Below are 16,854 nucleotides of genomic sequence, written 5' to 3'. Positions count from 1 at the left end.
CACACACGTACACACACACACACACACACAAACTCCTTGGCAGCCTGGTTTCTCTGCAGGAGCTGCCATCATCCCAGCGGAGAGCAGACGAGAAGGGTATCATCTCTCCCTCTCTCTCTGTCTCATCTTGCATCTCTCTCTCTGCTGTTTATTGAAGGTTTATCATCTCTGTAGTCACTGCTGTGTCTTAAAGCCCTCCCCAGCTGGAGTATCTCACACACGCACACACACACACAAACTGAGTCCAAATCATTGGTGATCAGCTTGGTCATTGCCATAGCAAAGGATTGTTTCTTGTACTTGCACATGGAGTGACAGGACTTAAACTACATATAAACAGTGAGAACGTAGAGATACAAATGGAGATAGAAGCTGACATAAAGAGAGCACATATGGAGAACAGGCACATTTGCACAGCTGCAAAATATGTAATGGGAAAACTTTGTAACATATCCAATTGTGAATGTTAAGATGAGAGAAATGGTTAGCTGTCTTTTTCTGCTGACAATAGAGGTTTTTGAAAACAAGGTGTGTACAATTCTAGTGTTGTTTTTGTGTGTTAGAGTGTGGATGGGGAAAACAAATCTTTCTGAGAATGCTGCCATAGGATTGTCATGCAATCTAGGCTGAAGTCTGGCATTGAGAACGTGCAAGCCCGCACAGTCTTATTATGGGATTTTTAGTGTTCTGAGGCATTTTAGTGTGGACAGTGGGCTTTTAGATGGTCTGAACCCATGGTGTAGTGTTGATGGAACAGCAAAATGACATTTTCACATTTACCTGGGTTAGTGTTGGCACTGTCTTTAGGTTAATGGAGGAATTTAGTTGATTTATTGACAATATATGGCCTCCTATCAGTGTAAAGTGATCATAAAACTGCCAGTTACTATATCTACCCTTAAATCCATCAACAAGATCATTTCAGTTAAGAAATAAACCAGTGAGACTGCATCTTTCCAAAATATTCAGTGTTTTGATCTTAAACTACACCAATGAGGAGATTTCTGCTGCTTCTTCTGGTATTTTGTGGCCATTTTTAACTAAGGCACCTTAAAGCACTACAAACACCTTTTCAGCTTCAGTGCAGATTGCAGCCGTAACCCAGGCAGTATTAGTGCCATAGTCTGCCCATTGAGCTGCAAAGCACCACATAAATCCACCAGCTGGAATATATGTGTCCATAAAACTACCTCAGAGTCATTTCATGCACCACATGGACGACATCTTGTGGAATTCAGCCCTCCCCCCCTTCTCCAGAAACATCTATTTCCATCCCCCAGACACTGATGCTGAACACCCATACTGTCATGCCCATGGGCATTAAAGCTGTTCTAACTACCGCTCTGTGGTTTGCACCCGTCTCTCTCTCTCTCTCTCATTCTCATTTTGTGTCTCGCCATCCTCTTTCTTTCTCTCAGGGATTGTAAATGTCATTCAGTCACACTGCGATTGTGGTCTGTGGTCTCTGCCCTCCCTCAAGAGTGGTTATACTGACCATTAGGGGTGGGGGGGGATCGGGCTGGGGGCAAAAGGAGCCCATGCGGAATGGTCAATGATGGGGCAGTTATTTCTATAAGTCAGAAGCATTGCCCATAATGTCAGGCTTTGTCCCTGAGAGTGCTAACCCCAGCTGTGCGTGTGCGTGTGTGTGTGTGTGTGTGGCATCACATGTACAGTTGCATTAAACCACTGCAGCTACTGTTGTTTGGCCAGAAGAAATGAATCCTTGGTCAGTAATTTCCACAGAATGGGGCTTTACACACACATATACACACACACACACCCACATGCACACGCTCACACAATTTCTCAGCGTGGCCGGATGGAGGGGACATCTGTGAGTAGCTCTCAGTAAAGGACAATGCTGCTGAAAGAAGGTTTCTTCCCTCGTGCACACTCACACACACACAGTGACGTCAGACCCTCACAGGTCAGGAAACGTAATGCAGAGACATCTCAGCCATTTAAATTTCCTTTATTCAGAATATTTTCCTACTGTATATTACTTAACGGTCCAGTAGAATGGTTAGAAGAATGAAAACATTTCCATAAATATTATGTGTATTGCTTTCTGTATGTATATCCTGTGTGTCCTGGGGTAAAATTTGTTGTGAAATGTTTAGGACTGATTTATGGCACAAAGAGGGGCATCAGTCAAAACAAGAAGAGAATTGCCTCTTTCTACTTGTTTGTAGGCCAAAAAATACCGACAAGCCATGATGATGACCAGTCCCATGGCACCTGATGTAGTTAGGTGTCCATCAGTTGCTGCTGTAGTTGATGTTATCACAGTCAGGATTGACAGGAGCAACACCTCTAATGTGTTGGCAAGAAGAGATCCACTCGACTATATCGCTAAGCTTCAGTAGGTTAGCCTGGCACAGCCGCACTGATTTCATTACTGTTGTTCACTACACAAAATGCAGTCTGTTCTGTTGGATTCAAACTGTTTGGAAAAGGCGCGGCAGCAACATACATCTACAAAAATTGCCAATGATTAGTTATATGGCACAACACTAGAGCTAAACAAACAGCAAAAAGAGTTATAGCCAAAGTGAGCAAAGTATCGGTAGCTTGTCAACATGTCGGTACACTGTTTTTGTACAGAAATTCTGTTGATGTCCTGTGTTGTTACTGTTTTCTGGTTTGATGCACCGTAGCGTCTCATGTCTTCATCTAAGCCACACCTGTAGTTTCTCAAAGGACGCTCTTTAGTCCAACCATTTTTTTTGTTTTCCAGTCGAACACTTCTGTTAGAGAGTGGCCAGATGGTTTCACAAATCAAAACCAATGCAAACTTGAGATCAGCTGGCTGTGCCAGGGCAACACTGGGCAAGCGAGCATCACAAGGTTTTTGGTAGCAAAAAAATATTCTGTCATACATTAATTAATGGTACACCATGTAAAATTACATTGAAGTGAGAACGCTTTAGCCTCAACTGACAAAAAAAAAACATGGAATAAGCACAAATTTAATGGTTGGATCTACATGGTTCTCATCGTTAGCTTGACTTACTGATACCGAGCCTACTCCATGTTTTTAATCAGTCTTCAGTTCTGCATAGTGCACCTTTAGCTACTACATTTGAAAGCTTAGTAAGACTAACACTGCAAGAGTGAGCATATCGTTTTGATGAAAGACCAGCGTTTCACTGACTGATGGACTGACCTGAACTGAAATGAATTTGGTTCCTGATGAGCACATTTTGGTCCTCAGGAAAGTACACGATGACTGCTCTTTCTCTTTGTCTTTTTTTGTTATCTGCCACACTTTGTCCCCCACCCCTCCCTCTCTTTCTCTCCCCTTCATCCTTTCTTCAGCAGGGGGTGAGTTGAGGACAGGTGTGTGTCTTTCCTGTATTCATGTGTGTGTGTGTGTGTGTGTGTGTGTGTGTGTATTTGTGTATCTGTGTGTTTGTGTGGTTGACTGCTCCAGCTCATTTTAACATAATGTCTCCTCTCTTTCACTGTCTTTCTCCCTCTTTTTCTCTCTCACACTTCCACGGCTCATTTTAATAAAACAGCACACACACACAGACACTGATCTGTCATTTTAATAGCACGTCGTCCTGTTGATCCATCGCCGTGGTAACCCATTTTAATGTTAAATGAGCAACATAAGGGTGTTCATCTATTGAAAGTGTTTTTTCTATAATGGGATGGTTCTGATGGAGGGAGAGGGTTAGAGTTTTTGTTTTTGTGTCATAAAGAGATGGACACAAAAACACACACAGGCACACACTACTCTGTTATTTTTAATGTTACACAGATACAGAAACACACAAACCCGCTCACATCCACCTATCATAGCAATGAAGCAGAGATAATAGAAACATTCCCATGAAATTACAGTCTATATTGACAATTTGTTTGCACCCGTGTATGTTTCTGTGTGTGTGTGTGTGTGTGTGTGTGTGTGTGTGTGTGTGTGTGTGTGTGAGTGTGTGAGTGAGTGTGAGGTGATGGTGGGGGGTGGGATCTCCTAACAACTTACCAGAAGCTCTGGTGAATGTCTGTATTTGTGTTTTTGTGTGTGTTTGTGTACTTGTACTTTCAAATGTGGTTCGTCAACTCATGCATGTAGGAGCGGTTGAATATGCCACAGACCAGTGGTCTGTTGTTCATTTCTTACCAGTGGCTTGATAGGTTTTCAATGAATCCATAAATACTACATGGGGCTGGCATCACTCTATAAAACCAATAAACACAAAAATGTAAAGCCCATGCATGTAAAATATTTACATCAAAGTTTCATTCTCACATTAATCTTAAATGTATAATAGAATGACTATGGGGGGAAAAAAAGGAGATTACTGGCATTTGGGAAGAAATGTGCTAGCCTGACTTGACTGAGTGCTTCAACCAAAGTATATTGCTAGCTCATTATAGCTGTACCAGAAGTATTAGGCAACAAAACACACAGATTAATCATTGCTGCTGCAAATTTAAGCAAGACTAAAACACTGAGAAAGCCCCTCTGAATATGAGATGACAGAGCACTGTTTGATTGGCTGACCTGAGTTTAGCTCCTAATGAATATGTCTTATGCCACTAGGGAAAAAAAAGAAGAAAAAAAAAACCCTCATCCTTATACAGGTTTAATTCTGTTCCATTACTCACCTTTTCTAAATTGTAAATTTGCACTGTAAACCTTTTCTATATTTCTTTTACAATCTTTAGGACTGAGGGGATTGTTTTTGCAACAGTGATGTTGCAAAGGGGATGAAAGTATCAGTACAACATAAAACATGTACACATATCTGTACAGAATGTAAAGTTTACTGTATGTACAGACACCGTCACAGGTTCCGTGTCTGTGCGTGTGAGACAGTGTCTGAATTTGACGTTTGTCCTGTGAGGAAAAAGCACGAAGACCTTGCTTAATCCCAGGGTTCTCAACATTTTCAGTGTGCAACCCCATGTAGAAGCAATTTCTCCTCAAACCTAAGCCACGCTGGAAGCAAGTGAGTGAAGACTCAGCGACAGCATCTTGGGAAGTGGCCTGACTGGTTCCAACAGTGTTGTAGTCACAAAAATGGGAACCAGTCATTTTGCAAAATTACTTGCTGGTGAAAAAGAGTGAGTACCTATCTGTGGTGGGTGCCATTGCTCACTTTAATTTAAATCTTTGGAGTTTCTACCCATGCCTCTTTTTTTGTTCAGGTCCCTCTAACTTTTACAGGAAACATCATAAAGATTTGGATGTTTTCTACTTTCACGATAAGCCTCTCTACAATGTCCATCTCTACTCTGCCCAGCAGGAACAACGTGGAGGATGAATGTGGTTTTCAGCCAGTAGCAGTGCTTTGGTGGTGTGTTACACCTGCAACATGTCACTGAATTCAAGGCAGAGTAACTTTTTTATTTATTTTTTTTTTTAGCCTGAAGTGATGCCACTGGCCTCACTTGCAAACGCTCGCTGCAGGTGTGGCCATCTTGTCTTGCTAATTATTTTTTCATGCCACACCTCCTTTCGCTCTCTGGTATTGTGTTGTGTTAGAAATGGGTGTCCCTCATACTGGTTAAACACATTGCCTGTGACATTTGATTGTTTCACAAGAAAATGGCATTCATGATGCAGATAAATAACCTCATAATGAATTTACACATTTTTTTTCAGATTCCATAAGTCATCTGATGCCCCTGTGGGTGGTCATGACCCACATGTTGAAAACCACTCGTTTAATCCTTCCTGCAGTATATCGTCTGCTCTAAATTGCTTGTGCCATTGGTTCTGTCCTGTGATGAGAATAAGGGCAAGAAAACATGAATTAACAAAGCATGGAAGTTAACTCCAATAAACACTGACTGCAGCAGTGGTGGAATAACAGGAAAGTTGCCAAATAATGAACATTACTGCAGACAAAATCTCAGAATCTAATAAATTCTCAATGTAATTATGCACAAAAACCGGTTAACATTTCTCTCCTGGGTATTTTGAAGTTCTTTCCAAGGTCGTCGAGCTTCCTATCAGGTCTGGACAGTCAGTCTGATGAGGTGAGTTTTTCCAGCAGGGAAAACAGTTTTCTGCAGAGTAGAGGACTTTGTGTCGGCTTAACGCTGTTAAACCTACAATCCCCGCAGACAAACACTGTCTAAACCTGACACTGCTGACCCACGCAAACACACATACACAGACCGAGATTGTGTGTCTGCACACGCGTACACATACACACACCAACTAAAGTCTGGCGGACATACAGTGACGTGAACCATCATGCACAAACAAGGAAAAACAGGTTTGCAGGCTGGTTTAGGAGGAAGAGAGCTCTGACCACCATGCAGTCACATGTGCTGTGCACACACACACACACACACACACACACACACATTCACACACATTCATAGGCAGTTCGTCTGTGTATGTGTCGTCGACAGTTGTTTTTAAACTCTCGGAGATATCATGCAGTGTAATAGGACATGGGGAAGAACTTTTCCTTTGTGCTGGCTATGGCGGCCACTGTTGAATGTTCATTAAGAAAGATCCCTGTGTACTTCTGCATAAAATATGATAAGTCATAGGCAGAACAAAACAGAGGTACTGTATTTCAGATGACTGATGCTGATAATTGCTCATGCTTCACTTTTTTCTCCTCTGCTTTCAGTCTAATGCAGTTGATCAAAAGTCCTTTTTTGCTATGCTCCCCTTTGAAGATATCAGTTTATTTTTTGATCTAATAGTTTTAAATATTCCAATTTAAACATCTTTATAGAAATAAATAAACATACAGGTAGGCATAGAGCTAATATAGAAAGTAGGTAGTCTAATAAATGATGATCTGAGTAGGCTGAGAGTTTGAAAATGAAAGGGATGTTTTTTGTCTTATGACAGATTGTACCGTGTTTTTCCTCTGTCATTATATTTTAAATAAGTGTAATCCAGCCCTTGTATAGAGCAACCATGCCACTTCTCCCGCTGAGCCATCACAGCCTTCAAATATACACTTTCATCTGGCTTGATCCTCTTGCTTTCTTTTTTCTCTCTTTTTCTTTTTGCTGCTAGTGTGTTTCATACTCACTCATTACTGCCCCATCTCCTTGGTGACAAAGGATGCTGTTTTTCACCATCTCCCTGGGTTAATAACAGTCATTTCCTCCTATATAGTCGCTCATTCTTTCTCTTCTCTGTTTTATACTCCCTCTTTCTTTCACTCTGACTGACTCTTTCCCTCTGTGTATTTCACCTTTCCCTTCCCTTTGCTCTCACTCCACTCCTCGTTCTGTCCCTCTCTGGCTCATTCTACTTGTCTCTCTATTCCCCAATTACCTTTCAGAAATGCATGGGTCATTTTATTGGTATTATTGAAGGAAGAGAAAAGATGGGAATATAAAAGCAGCCAGACCAAATGGCTTTTTGGATTTTTTTTTTTTTTTGGGGGGGGGGGGGGGGGGGGGGGGGTCTGTCATTGAAAATACACTCTGCCAGCAGTACTATGCGACCTCAAAGCCGACACCAATTGGACATTTCACTCTTAGAGAAATTCTCTAGAAAAAAAGGTTGTGATGGTTTCTCTCAAATGGAAAAGCTTTTAGTTTAGCTTTTTGAGGCTATTTGTGCCCAAATGAACTGACCTCTCTGGCCTCCTCTCTCTCTCTTCTATATCTCCCTCCTCTTTTCAACCCCATCTCCTGTCCAACTTCCTTGTCTCCTGCTCTCACCCCTCTCTCTCTCTCTCAGAAGGATGAGGTGTCCCGTGGGCCGGCCGTCCTCTCAGAGGATGGAAAGGAGCAGCTCATGTTTGAGGTGGCCCTTAATGACACTGGCTCAGCAGGGCTGGGTGTCAGCCTCAAAGGAAACAAGTCCAGAGAGACAGGAGAGGACCTGGGAATCTTCATCAAATCCATTATACATGGAGGGGCCGCATACAAGGTGACATAATGCTGTAACCAGAAAAGATGACATTTTACTTACCTATATCGCATTGCGTTCTACCACAGATATCTTCTCATTACAGTTACAAAAAACACACTAGTCTACCCTCGTCTAAGGAACAGAAGGAAAAAGTGTATAAAATTGAAAAAAGTATATAAAATAAACAAAACAAAGAAAAAAACCCATCAAAACACATGAGCCATTTAGGGTAAAGGTGTGGTCAGATTATCTTTTAACCCATGTGGGAAGATGTTACATTTCCCACACACATCAGTTGAAAACCCATGCAAATGATTAAAAAAAAAAAAAAAAAAAAAAAAAAAAAAAATCACTACTGGCATTGGAAAAAAGTTGAACCCACTGCACATGTAAGTATATGTGTACATGTATGTACAACTACTGCTGCTGATTCGTTGTGATGTGCAAAACATATTCTTGGACTGAATTTGCATCTAACCATGCCATATTAGAACCAGTGTCCCACTATTGTTCATGATGGCTCATTGGAAAGGCTCTGTTAAACTTAAATAGAATAAAACTTTAATTAATCTCATTAGTAACACCTGGGTTTACTGGGCTATTTCATGGAAAAGAAAAAAAAAAAAAAAGTCTTGTTTAATTTTGAAAAGACGCCAATAAAATTTCATATTTTTATTATTGTTTAGTATGAGATACCTGTATTCAAGAATTTGTGTCACTTTTTTTTTCGTTTATTTGGTTTTTATTTATTTTTTATTTATATGTCCTGGATTTAGAATAAATTGTGTCCTTTGTTTAACAGTACATTCTAAAGTCACATTTTTCTGGCTGAAAATAATTAGCATGGCCATGTTACTGTCACTGTGCGTAAAGTAACTAGCGTTGTAGTCCTCCTTTGAGATGTTGATCATTATGCTCTCTCCGTACAGTTAATCACTGATGTGGAATCACCACCCATTGTTATGTAAATCATATATACAACAGGGTAATATGCCTAGTTAAATTAATCAACAGTGTAATCGGTATCCGCTGTGTCCTCGCTAAGCCCATCATGCACTGAGCGACTCTCCTGACAGACAAAGGTAAATTATGTCAGCAGGGTCGTGAAGTGATAAAGGACACTTTGTCCCTTATGATGGTGCACATTGTCTGTGCTGAAGTGTCCATGAGCAAGACAGTGAATCTTTTCCAGCTCAAGGCTTCCTGATCTGTAACTGACCTTGTACCCTGCACTCTGACCTCCCTGTGGTGAAAACAAATGAGCAAAACAATCAATTTATCCTTCAGGGGTCAAAACTGTTTTACAGAAAAGTCAAGAGACTTCATTTCCTCAGTGAATGGATTGAATTGAAATCCCCATTGTCCCTAAAGGAATTTTCTTTGCACAGATAAAAGCACACATGGCAAACTAATTACACGCAACAGCGAGAAGTAAACGGTAAAGATGAAATATCTCCCAATACGCTTGTAATTACAACAAATGAAAAAGGTGAACCCTTTGCAAGCCTTTGAGAAAATGACAAAACAGGGCTTTAAAGGCACACTCCTTGTTTTTGGCTCCATGTAACAACAGCACCACCAGAATCTAAATTTTCCATCCAAATGATGAACTGCAACTGTAAATCTGGTAAGAAAGAGCAAAAACAACAGCAACAGGGCTTATTCTCGAGTTCAAAACCAAAAACAACAATGTTTTTGTGCTGTTTGCGCCAAACATAGGAGCGAAGAGTGCCTTTGCAGAAAAGTCAGCATGGGAGATGTGTGGACCTTGTTGCAGCCACCTCAGCTGTCTGTGCCGCCATGTGCTCTGGTTCCAGTGGCCTTTGACCTCTCACTCACCGCACATGCCATGCCACTCACTTGGCATGGCAGAGAGACAGACAAACAGGGAGGCAGACACGTCTGTGCAGCTCTTAGAAATAGTGCAGACAGGTCTGCTGTTGTGGATTTCTAAAAACACACGCCACATGATGCTCAATGGGATATATATGGGTTAGCTGTGGGGCTAAAGGTCTCATCTGTGTCTGTGTATCTGAGGGAGTGTTTGGAAGTTGAGTTTGAAGGCTGATCAGCATTCTGTTTCTTCAAAGAATGGGGATGGTCAGACAATTATGGGAATGTGTGTGTATGAGAATGAGTGTGTAAGTGTTTTGACTGTCAATGAGTTGGTAGTCTGGCTCTATTTTGGTTTGTGTTCGCAAGAGACACCCACTGAAGGCAACAGAGGCATGTGTGCGTGCGGGCGTGTGTGCGTGCGTGCGCCTCTATCAATAGCTTACTGGCGAATCCCATTACAAACATCAAAGTTTTTCAGTCACATTTGTCTTCCGCTCTCATTAAAATTCAGAATAAAGAAACATGAATGGACCACTTTGTTATCTGTGACAACATTCATCATCCAGCTATTGATCAACAAACACACACACACAAACACACACACAAGAGCACACTGGCACAGAGACAGATACGCAGATACAGATGCAGGGTTGAGGCAGGCAGAGATGTGTGGCCTAACTGATATGCATGCAAATCAGATGCAGTTTTATTTATTTATTTATTTATTTATTTTTTGTTACCCATGTTGACTAAGGATACATTATGATATACCATGAGTTCATATGATATTTCAAAATGTTAAAGACTTAATCTGCATAAATCAGAATCAGAATAAAAAGGCAGTGCAATATGTTCTGATTTCCAGCACCACATTTTGCTGATTCTTATAAATATAGCATCAAAACATTGATACAGAAGTATGGAACTGATTGTTAATTAATTACACGATTAAGCTCTGTTTTTGAACACTGGTTTATTTGTGTGTGTATGTGTGAATGTGTTTTTACAGGACGGGCGCCTGCGCATCAACGACCAGCTGGTAGCAGTGAATGGAGAGTCGCTGTTGGGACGCTCTAACCATGTTGCCATGGAGACGCTTCGCCGGTCCATGTCCCAGGAGGGGAATCTGAGAGGGACAATTCAGCTAGTGGTGCTGAGAGCTCTTCAGGTACACATGTGCACACATACACACACACACACACACACACACACACACACACACACAGAAGGGGGGTGCATACAGTAAGAGGAACAATTTACTGGGCTTTGAGGGAAGAGGGACAACAAACAAGAGTGGCTGTGACCTTAAGTTCTTTGGTTTGAATCCCTAGACCAGTTAGGGAAATTTGCATTAAAGAGTGTAGCACTTCAGTTCCATCAACAATCACCATTAATCCCTTGAACTCTGTCTTAAATTTACTCTTAAGTAGCAGTAAAGTCAGACAAAATCATATTTCCCATATTGTATGACAGTGTCGCTTATTCTGTATGTACCAGGTGCAACATGTTACTGAAAACCAGCATTTATAATGAGTGAAATATTCAAATTGAGGCTCTAATTGACATTGTTTTATGACTGCACCATTACATCTAATAGAAAATATACCTTTTTTCACACATTTCTCAGTAATGCTGCAGCATATACTTGGTATCTTTGGAGGCCCTGGAATCTCCACTAGAATTTAAAATTAAGTTTCACGAGTTTGAATAAAGCTTGTCTGCAGCCTGCATTTGTAAAGACAAACCCACTGATGGGACCGGCAGAGTTTTGAGCAAAGCAATCAACCCCCAGCTGCTCCAGTGAAGGTACCCAGTGGCCAGCAACTCAAAATTGTAGTTCTACAGGGAAGCTCCTAGTGAAAATGTGTGTAACTGTGTGAACGGAACGGATGTTGCTGAACGGAAGAGTATGCATGATCATCAGCACACAATCCCTTGATAAAATAAGGTTAAACATACACACACCCACAGACTTTACAAAGTGTCTTCATAGTACACAAGAATTTCTCCTTTTTTGTATTCTCATAGAGAGCCAGAATCTAGGTTAGGACACCTGCTGTGAGAATGAGAGAACATTCATGCAGTCGGTAGCTGGACGGGCGGAACAAAACAAACATGCATGCCTCTTTTATCTTCAATCCATATCTCATATCCCCACTTCTGGCTCACACTGACTAAAATGTCTCTCGCTCTTTTTCTGCGGTCTACTCCCTTTTCAATGCATCCACCTCTTTCTACACACATTGACAGTTTAGTTCTTCTATTCATTCTCTTCATAGAATAGACTCCAATGTCTTTCCTCTCTTCTCTCTTACCAACAGCAGGAAAAGGGCATTCACACCTTGGCTTTTGTGTGTGAGTGTATGTATGTGTGTGAGTGTGTATTCTTCACTGAGCTGTATATCCTCTCTTTATGAATAAGAGTGATGTGCCACCTCGCTCACAATAGATCCTCTGCTGCTTTTCAGCTGATGCCTTTTACAAGGCCCAGCAGAGTGTGCGCCAACACACACACACACATGCACATACACACAAAAGTAGATGGTTGCTCAGGTGTGAACACTCTTTGCCTGACCTGCTGGTAGCAAAATAAAAACGACATATGTACACACAATGCAGAATATACACACACACACATAGATATGTTGCAAATACACGGTTAGAGAGGGAACAAATTCTATTTTTCGCTGTTATTTAGGTGTATTCACATGGGTGTGTGTGCATGTATGTTTGCATGCAGTTATGCATGCTCAGGCTTGCAGGGCTTAGGGAATCCCCTGTCAATAGTTTGATGGGGAAAGCTGTTAGCAACATCAAAGAGTTGCATTTATGTTTTCCCTCTTTCTCTTAGAGAGGAGAAAAATAGATAAAAAGGGAGATAGATAAGAGACCATCTGCGCTTTAAAAGCCTTTTTTTTTTTTTTTTGCTTCAATATTGATGCTTTTAACAGAACAGGAATGGACCACTTCTTTTTTCCCCTGTGATCTTTTTCATGTTTCCTTCCCTTTTTCTTCTTTCTGTCTCCTTTACTTTTCCCCTCTCCCTCACCTCTGCACCCTTCTATTGTCTTTCTCACCCACCCCTCTCTATTCTTTTCCCAGCCAGCTCTCACTAATCTCTGACTTTATCCAGCCTCTTCTCATTCAATCACTTCCCATCTATCCAAATATCCTTAATCACCACTCTAAATAAATATTCCCAAGTACGTTGGTCATCTAAAACCTAAAAAGCCAAAATCTAATATTTCAAAGCTATAAAACCTCATGACTTTGATTTTGGGCTAAAAATCAACACGCCCTAATCTGTGTCATTAGTTTTACTTCACTTAAATCTGATCATGGAGAATATTGTGAAAACCATATCTAGTTACTTTCCAAAATGACTTTTCAAAGTGCAGACATATTATATAAAGCTAATGCTGAGGAAAGGTCATATTTGGATGATGTTTGGACTATGGACTTTAAGTTTCTGTAGGTGATGCTCTTTTTTCATTTACTCAGCCATGGTGGCTATCACTGTTCATTCAAAAACCCCGTTCTTCTTTTATTTATTGTGAGAAAAGTAGTTTTGTCACTGCATAAAAATGTAAAGTTCATTCCAACTATGTGTAGACAAAGGTGGGAAGGGAGGGAGATGGTGCACTGACTCACCACTTCATCAGCTGTGGAAAAAATAAACTGACCTCGGTGCTCAAAATGAATAAGGTTGTATGTGTTATTCTTTCTACCAAGTAAAGCGGTTATTTGTCTGAGCAACATATTTGAACTATATATGATCTAGCAACAATGTTACATATTTAATTCACAATGTCATTATACAATCTTAAAAAAAAGAACATTTTTTTATCGTTCTTCAAACCACATAATTTTATTGATGCTTCAGATTTTTGACAATTTATTTTCATAGTAACAATGCACGGTAACTAATAACTAGTAACTAGTAGCTAATGTTAGCTTCTTACTTAATGTCTAGTATGGGCAGCAGCTAACTCATTGAGGACATCGCCTCTCATCCATTTTGGCTGGAGTTCTACTCCTTCCCTCCGCTTTAACCCTCTGGTATAAATTAAATCCCTGTTGTCTTTATCAGCTGACCATAATAAACAGCAAAATGAACATTTACTGAAATTATTTTTTAACAAGATGATGGAATCACTGTCATCCTTCTCAAATCACTTCCTTTTTCTCAGTTGTATTGTAAGGGACCCTTATTTTGGTGCAGAAAATTCTTAGAAACCTTTAATTTGATAAATAAGTTTCACAAAACACACACACACACACACACATCACAATGATTACATTGTAGAGAGTAAAATAATTACTTTTGGTGTGGGTGCAGGGAGAGAACCAAGGCAGGGAGGGGAGCCTGCAGGACCTCTAACCCACTGAAGAATGTTGTGTCCTGGGATGGACTCAGGGTGAGGCCTGGTGAGGGAGGGGCTGGTTCTTTTCAGGGGGACAACAGAGAGATGACAAGGAGGATTTATTATAAACAGTAGCTGTTATGTGTTCTTTGTTGCTTGAGTGGAGGACTGGGTTTACACAGAGAGACAGATAAATACTCATGCAAACAAAGATGCACAACCACACAGCTGCCCAGGCATACATATGCATAACGGCTCATGCATGTGTACAGTACACCCACACACACAAAAGAAAAGAAATGCTAATAAAAAAAAAAAAAAAAAAATCAAAATACACACATACACTGGAAACCCTTTTTGTTAAATGATCAGTGGACACTGAGAGGACCACCCCTTGAGAGGTTTGGCGTCAATATGATTGTCATTGCTTCACACACACATCACACACACAGTACTCTGGACAGTTGGAACCCTGCAGGCCGTGGGAAACAGGATCCCCTCTGGACTTTCACCTTGATCCTTCACTGTCTTTTCAGTATCTTTCTGTCTATCTGTCTCGTCTCCTTGACGTCTAGTTTTGTATGTGAATGGACTTAGCGGAACAATGGCGTCACTCAGCACAGGGTCCCACTCTCTCCTGCGGTCAAATGGATTTGCAGGCTGGAACAGGAGAAGGATAGAAGGGCAGAAGGATGGATGTAGTGCTGGAGGTGTGAAGAGAAAACTTGAAGACAAGTAGAAGCTTTGCTGGCTCGACAGAATATACTTAACTTCCTCTGACCTTTCCCTGTCCGTGCATCCATCCATCCTTTATCCATGCTGTTTCCTGTGAATACCATGATCTGCTTTTACTCCCAACTCAGAAAAAAGTGAGAGGTGAGGGGAGATAGAAGGAGGGAGAAAGAGGTGACTTCTTAAGCATCACTGATCCTCAAATCATCTCATTTCTCATCTCCTTCCATTCTGCCCTCCGTCTTTCCTTCCCTCCACCTTTCTTTCCTAATCTTTTCCCAATCAAAGCCCCTCTACCTCCCTCTGCCACTAAAAACTTCCTATCCTTTTTAATTCCTTCTCCTTCATCCTTTCTTTCCCCCACAATGGCTGCTGTCAGTGTTACCAGCTAGCCAGCTGAACCACTAAAAACCATTTTGGACCAAACAGCTCTCTCCCTGCCAGCACAGGATCAAACTAAGTCAGATAACAGGAGGCAAGTCCAAGGAGAAGGACTTCTCTGTTTGTCTGGCCATTCTTGTCCTGTCTAATGCTAATACCTTCATACAGTTGCTCACAGCAGAGTTCAACCTTCTTCATCGTTTGCATGTTTTTATGTGCCAACACGTATTTCAACATGCCCTTTTTTGGGATTGATGTTTGGGGTAGACACATGCAAACTCCATCTAACTACAGTTTTATTCACTAGACATCTACATAAAATGTTTAAACACACATGGAAGTTTAGTAACACATCTGCCTGTATATGTTCTTGAGCTCAGAATACTGTAAGTCAATATTTGGACACACAAACACTTTGGACACTTCAAACACAGATTTCCTGTTTTTCACTCTCATGTGTATTGCATTTACAAAACAGTTCTCAAAAACATACTTTTAAAATATGAACAAGTTACAAACTTGACTTAAAAAGTATCACATAAGGAAACCAAACTTTAGCCATACCTTTTTTATGCTGACTGGTGAATTTTCAAAATATAACTCTAACTGAACTAAAACTATAACTGAATGAAAAAGTGGATTTAATGAATGTAATTCCAATAAGCCTGGATGCTGGATTTTAGAGCATTTTGAGTCATTTTAGACTTGGGCCAAACCTCAGCTGCATTGGCCGTCATTTGCTGTGCAGTGTATGGGTGGGAGCAAGGACTGATCATGACCCCCTCAACTTCTCCCATCCTCTGATTGGAAGGTGGATGAATTTCTGACATGTCAGAAATTGTGGTCGGCTGTCATCAGCTTCTTGTACAGTTGAAGCAGAGTCATGGATTGATTTCCTAAAGTCAGTGCCTTTTTTTTCCTCACTGCACCAGTTCATGGTGTCATGTACAGCCTCTGAAAGCACCAAAAAGTTCATTCAAGGCACTTTGTAGCTGAGAGTCTGCAGTTGCACCACATTTTCGATTTGAAGCTTGACGACAAAGTAATCCAAGTAATCCAACAGGAGCTTGCAGTGAAATATGTCCCTCATTTCCAACAAAAAACACTTTTTTCCTGTACTTTCGGTTTCTACAAGCCATCCGCCGGTGTAACTCAGGCAACAGGCTGACAGCTCTGTGGGTGTGGGTGTGTGTGTGTGTGTGTGTGACCATGGAGTGTGAGCACATAAAATGTGAGCTTTTGTGGATGATTTACTCAGACTGTGTGAGTTGAAATTAATCAGCAACATATCTAAAATCATGCAGTATATGGTCAGCTTAAGTATGTTTGCTGTGTCATGTTTGTGACAGGTGTCAGTGACTAATCATGTTACAATGCCAGCTTTTAATTAAAGGTGACACAATTGACCATTTGTAACAGTAGTCATAAACGTACTAAACATCAAGACATCCCAGGGAATGTCAGCTCTGCAAGGAAAGGGACATAATTGACTAATGTTTAATGAGAGCAGTCATTAATATTCCTTAATGTTCATGTCACAGTTGTGACAGTGTTATGCTAGTCATATTAAAATAACTTCAAATAAACTGTGACTAAGAACAGTAATTAACAGTATCCATGTAGTTTGCAATGCTGTCAAATTTTACATTTAATTTTTTCCCACCTTGAATCTTCCAGGTTTCCTCTGAA

At 40.8% G+C, this 16,854-nt stretch overlaps 1 protein-coding gene across 3 annotated transcripts in view; it reads left to right on the top strand.

Moving 5' to 3' along the window:
• LOC115379838 (partitioning defective 3 homolog B-like) overlaps positions 1-16,854 on the top strand; it is a 283,828-nt gene that overhangs the window by 132,443 nt on the left and 134,531 nt on the right. For all 3 annotated transcript variants that reach the window (XM_030080760.1, XM_030080759.1, XM_030080758.1), the window contains exons 12-13: positions 7,679-7,870; positions 10,698-10,856. In XM_030080760.1, coding sequence (XP_029936620.1) covers positions 7,679-7,870; positions 10,698-10,856 — 351 coding nt within the window. The remainder of the gene's footprint in view (positions 1-7,678; positions 7,871-10,697; positions 10,857-16,854) is intronic.

The sequence above is a fragment of the Myripristis murdjan genome, chromosome 21 (assembly GCF_902150065.1).
Source record: "Myripristis murdjan chromosome 21, fMyrMur1.1, whole genome shotgun sequence".
Lineage (NCBI taxonomy): Eukaryota > Metazoa > Chordata > Actinopteri > Holocentriformes > Holocentridae > Myripristis > Myripristis murdjan.
This window is presented reverse-complemented; position numbering and strand designations above follow the sequence as displayed.